This window comes from Malania oleifera, chromosome 13, assembly GCF_029873635.1.
Source record: "Malania oleifera isolate guangnan ecotype guangnan chromosome 13, ASM2987363v1, whole genome shotgun sequence".
Taxonomy (NCBI): domain Eukaryota; kingdom Viridiplantae; phylum Streptophyta; class Magnoliopsida; order Santalales; family Ximeniaceae; genus Malania; species Malania oleifera.
In genome coordinates, this window is record NC_080429.1 from 8102200 (window position 1) to 8109041 (window position 6842).

General features: G+C 36.1%; 1 protein-coding gene across 1 annotated transcript; it reads left to right on the forward strand.

The window, feature by feature from the left end:
• Positions 1-458: 458 nt before the first annotated feature.
• LOC131146848 (probable polygalacturonase) lies at positions 459-3701 on the forward strand. The gene is made up of 6 exons (XM_058096655.1): positions 459-662; positions 888-1199; positions 2198-2318; positions 2414-2588; positions 2692-2762; positions 2873-3701. The coding sequence occupies exons 1-6, from the start codon at positions 624-626 to the stop codon at positions 3574-3576; spliced, it is 1422 nt and encodes a 473-aa protein (XP_057952638.1). The 5' UTR covers positions 459-623; the 3' UTR covers positions 3577-3701.
• Positions 3702-6842: the final 3141 nt, after the last annotated feature.

Sequence of the window (6842 nt, forward strand, 5' to 3'; positions counted from 1 at the left end):
TATAAAAATATTTTTTTATTTTAAATAAAATTTAATATAGAAAAGAATACCATAAAAAATAAGTTTACTCCTTATTTTCCTTTCTTTTCCTTTTCTCAAATAAAATCTTTGACCGAACACACACTTACTGTCTTACCCTATATTGGGAGAGACCTTAGATTCGGAATTGTATTGAATTTAGATAAAATATAATATAAAATTATATTAAAATTTATCCGGTCAGCCTAAATCCAAATCTAACATCTCAAATACATACTTCCAAACACTGTCTAGTCTTTTCACTTGCAAAGAGAATAGTAAAGAATAAATTGTCATCTAATACATTAAGATAGGGCCTCCATATATATATATAAAAGGGATTAATAATTAAATTGTTTTAAGGAGTTTTTTTTTAAAAAAAATATAAGACCAAAAAAAATGGAAGCTTTAAAGAGAGCAACTCTCATTTTAAAGGGAATACCAGAGTCCATGCGTGTAGAGAACCGCTCCTCTTTCCTTTCACGCTTAGCATCGTTTACAATTCTAGAATTGCCAAAGTTTCTTATAATTATAACTTACAATAAAAGGAGAACTGCCTTAAATGCAAAACGCTTTTGCTATAAATATACGCAGTTGAAAGCACAATGATTTCATCATTCACATTCACAATGGATCCCTCTCGTGTATGTAATTTCTTCTCCTACGGTTTTTTTCGTCTATTTTTTTTTTTTTGGGTGTACCCATGTTTGTGAAATGAGTTTTGAATCTCGATCACAGATTCATAATTTTTTTCTTTCTAATATTCATAATTTTATATATCAATCTGTGGGCTTTGATCAGTGACCAATAATTCAGAGTCAAAATATTGTTCATGATTATTATGAATTACTGAATAAATTCTTTTACAGATTATTTATATGATTGCAAGTATTTTGATTGTGGGATTATGGATCGGAAGAGTGGAATCGGAAGTATTGCAATACCCTGCAATAACTTGTAGGAAACATACTGCCTTATTGACAGATTTTGGAGCAAATGGAGATGGGAAAACGTTGAACACAAAGGCGTTTCAATCGGCGATTGCTAATCTGAGTCAGTTTGCGGCAGATGGCGGAGCACAATTGATAGTACCGCCAGGGAAATGGCTTACTGGTAGCTTCAATTTAACCAGCCATTTTACTCTGTTTCTTCACAAGGATGCTATTATTCTTGCATCTCAGGTATTATTATTCAATTTCTTTTTAGCCCATTTAATTGCATTCAAAATCTATTTATTCAACTTGTTTGAAATTAATGGTGGGTATGACCGTATGAAGGAGGAAGGAAGAAGGAAGAAGGAAGAAGGAAGGCTTAGTCCAAGTTAAAAAGCCCTTAAATATTTCCAACAACTTTCCATTTTATAAATATATTTTTGACTTAACCTCAAGTTAATAGGCAAAAAATCCGCTGCTCCCTAAAATTTTATGTGTATTGCCATCCTAATCAGTCAAATCTTGGAAATACTTGGAGAATTCTAGTGAATGTATGTTATATATAAGCTTTTGCAATTAATTGCTTAAAATAAAGATTAGATTCTTAGTGATCAAGAATTGAATCGATCAAACCCCAGGGTGTAGTTCAGGTGGTAGTGCGGGTTACGGGAGTGCCTTTCACGAGGTAAGGTGTTCAGACCCTCCCAGACTCGTTTCCGCTCCTGGACTCTTGAATTTACCCTCCCTTTGGAGTTGTAGGGTCAACTTTAAGAGGCGCAGGATTAGTCATGTGAACCGTAAAACAAACACGTGAATACCCGGTGCGTATTCTAAAAAAAGAATTGAATCGATCAATCTTATTTGACAAACTCCTTAATTGAGGTTAAATTATCTTTCACTACATCATAAGTATTTCCCTTTATGATTAGATAGAGAGATCATTTAAAGATTTTGCCTAAAAAATGAATAATTTCAAAACATTTCTTCACATACTAGTGTTCAAGTGTGTTTAAAACTTGATTGCCATATTCAATATGTTAATTATGTCAATTGAGTCAAGTTCCCCACTTTGATCCTTGAGAGCCATATTATTTTGGTTCATTCCAAACCCGATTGTTCCTAATGAAAATTTTACTCAAAACATTCGCAAACCCGATTATTCCAAAAGAACATTTTCATTTATTTTGAGACAAACAAGAAGGTTTGAAACAGGGCATGTACAATACTAAAGACGTTTTTACGCACAGGATGAATCAGACTGGCCCGTCATTCCTCCATTGCCTTCTTATGGGAGAGGCAGAGATTCCGCTGGTGGAAGGTTCGCCAGTCTTATATCTGGATCAAACCTCACTGACGTTGTCATCACAGGTACTTCTAATTTAAGCAGAGTCTAATCACTCCCTGGATACCCCCAATTTTCTTCCCCAAATGCTTCAAAATCACACTGTAAATTGGATCAACAGGTGCAAATGGCACACTTGATGGGCAGGGCTCCTTGTGGTGGGAAAAATTCAAGCAGGACAAGCTCAACTACACCCGTCCTTACCTCATTGAGCTCATCTACTCTGATCAAATCCAGATTTCAAACATCACCCTTCTGAACTCTCCATCATGGAACGTTCATCCCACCTATAGCAGGTTTTACCATTTCTCAGTTCATCCTCAACCTCAACTATACCTCATTTTTAATGTCATTTTTTATCTAATGTTTTGATCATTTTTAAATTGATCATACGTGCAGCAATGTGATAATCCAAGGGGTCACTGTCTTAGCACCAATTGATTCTCCCAACACAGATGGGATAAACCCAGGTTTGCATATTTTCTCACATTAAACACAACCCAGTGTGGGATGTTGATTAAGGCCACATTTCGGATCAAATGGTTACATTCTGAGTATGTTTTCTTTTTTGGCTTCTCAGACTCCTGCACTAATGTTAAAATTGAAGACTGTTATGTGGTCTCTGGAGACGATTGTATTGCAGTGAAGAGTGGCTGGGACCAGTATGGGATCAAATTTGGGATGCCCACACAGCACGTCATCATCAGAAGGTTCACCTGCATTTCCCCCGACAGTGCTGTCATCGCTCTTGGCAGCGAAATGTCGGGTGGAATCAGCGACGTACGAGCCGAGGACATCACAGCCATAAACTCAGAGTCAGGTCTAAGGATTAAGACAGCTCCTGGGAGGGGAGGGTTTGTGAAGGATATATATCTGAAAGGGATGAAGGTGTTCACAATGTACAGATACGTTCTGTGGATGGCAGGCACATATGGGCAGCACCCGGATGATGGTTTTGATCCAAAAGCACTGCCTGTGGTTAAGAACATAAATGTTGGAGACATTGTGGCTGAGAATGTGACCATGTCAGGGCAGCTTGATGGGTTGAAGGACCTACCATTTACAGAAATCTGCCTTTCCAATTTGAAATTTGAGTTGACAGAGAAACCCAAGAAACTTCAGTGGAATTGCACTAATGTTCAAGGAGTTTCAAGCTGTGTGACTCCTCAACCCTGTGATTTGCTGCCAAACAAGGATCTTGGAAATGACAAAGGGTGTTTTTACCCTACTGATAAGCTGCCCATTGACACAGTTCAGTTGAAGACATGTTCAATTGTTCATTAAACTAAACCCATAGAATAGGCTTTTGTAATTCTTGTCTTTTGCTCCATTTGTTGATATGAAAAAGAATAAGCAAGATTTATACTAGTTCCAAATACTTTCAAGACAAGGGATCATACTGCTATTGATCAGATGGTAACATTTAGGATGATGATGCAGAACATTGTTGGTACCCAATATTTTCTCATATCTGCATACCTTATCAACTCAAGGGTAATAGCACCCCTCTAAGCTTCACTCTGATTGCAAACACAAAGTTCTATATGCTTTGATTGACCTTGTTAAACTTATTTTAAATCAGTACGTTAATTAGGTGACACAATCAACAATAAAAACTAAAAAGTTGGTCGAACGATTTCTTCTATTTCTTATTTATTAATTTTTGTTCATTGACTACCCTCATGACTTTGATTAGATAACATAAGCTACCCATATGCCATCTCACAATCCTTATCTCTTTTAATATGTCAATTTAAGACCTTTTCTTTAATTGATAAATCACAAAGGTGTGTGGAACACCTGACTTTAATTTCTAATTTATCCTCATTTTTCTAAACAGGTTTAGGCCTCGAGCTCATTTTTCGCATTGTGTTTGCATTTTGTAGTTGGATTTGCTTAAATGGTGTTGTTAATGTAATGGTCTTGGATCCAAATCTGGTGAGGTATTTGTCTGCTTTGGCTTATTGGCCTCACAAGTTTGTCCTCTAAAAAACATCTCCCTCAGTTGAAGCTCAAACTCTCCTTATAAACTCAAGATCTCTCTAGTATATATCTGATGTGGGATCGTGACATGTTGTCCTGTCCGATTTTTGACGTCCTTGTCAAAGCGGTTGACACCTCTGTGTAGGAATCACTCGCATGATAGTACCCTCAAGATCGCTTTGATACCAAATATGATCTGAACCCAACTCCGGTGAGATTCACCGCTTTGATCCATTGGCCTCACGGATTTGTTCTATAAAAGACGCTCCCTTAGTTGGAGCCCAAACTCCCTTATAAGCCCAAGATCTCCTAGTAAGTGGGACAGTGATAGGTTGGGTATAGATATAGCATTTAAATATAGGTTGACCTGGAATGTTGAGATTGCCTTAATATTTTAATGTTGAAGGAGCTTGGTTATGGGTATGTTTAATTCTAATTCCATGTTTGCAATAGATATTCATATGTGTTCCCATGAGAGAAGCATATTTGGATTTGCAAAGAAAAGAGTGATTACCAAACTAATCAAAGACCAATTCATCTCAGATGAAAAATAAGATGTGAAATAACAATAGTCAATCAAGATCAATAGACACTTACAATTAAGAAACTTTTTTTCTATTTAATGGCATCTTCAGGCACACAAAAAACTTAGGTTATGACAGAGAAACTCAAATGCGCTATTGATGGATTGAACTTAAACCCATCGGTACCGAACAAATTATCATGAATATTTTTCTAAAAAAGGCGAAATCAAAGAAATAAAAACAATTGCACACCTAATAATCAAGAAATTTGAAGATTAATCCCAGATTTTAAAGCAAAAAGAGAGAACACGTAGCTAGTTTTCATAATGAGAGAGAGAGAGAGAGAGAAGATGTACCTTTAACTGTAAGAGATGAACTAAGAGCAAATGCTGTCCAGGAGAATCAGGGAAACGCTTGTGAACGAATTGTCCAAAAACCCAAGATTTCAAATCTGACTCACTTCTAAATATGAGTAGCTCAAAAGCTATCTCAAGTATAGGAGTTATGTTGTGTAATAATTAGGCAAAGATGTCAGATCGTCTCCTTAGGGAATGCAGTTCGGTTTCAAACTCGCACAAAAATAGAAAACAAAACTAAGAAAACAAAGTTTTATTGAACATAGTTCAGATTCAAAATCTTAGGTTTTTGGATAATTTGTGATGGAATTAAAAACAAAGGCCTAAACAAAAATAACTACACCTAAACAAACGAAAATGAACTCTACCTAAATAAAATCTTAAGAAAAAATAAACTACACTCAAACAAAATCTTAAACTCAACTAAGTGCTTAAACAATTTAACTCCACATTAAAATGAGCGTACATGAAAATTAACCCAGCTATAATAAGTTCCGTTAAATATGAAAATGACATTTGAAATTTAAGCAAGTTAATTAATTAAAGTGACAAGAGAACAAGAGAGAGTGTGAGAGCACTAAAACAAAAATTTACCTAAATGAAAAATTCCTTAACAATAAAATAAGCTTAACACACTTGTAGACACCATATTTTTGCCCGGGCCAAATACAACAAAATTATTATTATTATTATTATTATTATTATTATTATTATTATTATTATTATTATTATTATTATTATTATTATTAGTAGTAGTAGTAGTAGTATTTTTATTATCATTATTATTATTATTTTCATTATTTTTATCATTCTTATTATTACTTTACTATTGTAATAACCCCAAAAATAACTCTATAAGATTAGTGGGGTGATTCCAAAAAAAAAAAAGGTCATACTACGGGCCAACACCAGATTGTCGCAGACCGGCTCCGGGCCGAGGGGTGTGAAGACACCGGGTATATCATGGGCATGTGTATGTGTGCGTGTGCGTGTGTGCACAGTGTAAAATTAGTACTAGACTGCATTTAACTATGTGTATGTTGCATCATGATAACACTCAAATGTCACACACCGACATAATATGTGTTCTTCCTTACTATGAGGTGTCTCACCCCTACTGTACGTTTATTTTTCACAGGTCCTTCGAGTAATAGAAACTAGCGTCCTGGTGTAGGGAGCGTAGTGGCCGTTGTATTGCGGTTAACGCTTAGGTAAATGCTAGGACTGTTTTCGATGGGTTGCCTTTTTGGGATATATTGGGCACTCGTTTGTACGTTAGTTGATGGAACCTTGATTTTGTCCTTGTATAGACTCTGGTATGGTACTGTATGTATATAGTATGACCTTTTTACGTTGCATATATTCTGTTATGTTTGGATGTGTATAGGGTGCCTGGGAACCCCACGGGGTCGGACCCTCATCTATTGTCCTGTATCTTTGGATGTTTTGTATGATATAGGGACTGGTTGGTTTACATTTTCACCCCTGGATTCCATTTTCGAGTTCGGGGTGTGACAGCTTGGTATCAGAGCTAACCAGGTTGTTAGGTCTTATAGACTTGGTTAGGCTTAGCAGTGAGTACATACCAGAGTATAGGATGTTGGACATGGGTAGAGTTGGTTAAGGGGTGTTCGGTTGCTAGACCAAGATTTATCGACAGTATTCCATGTTTTTCCTAGGGTGACGT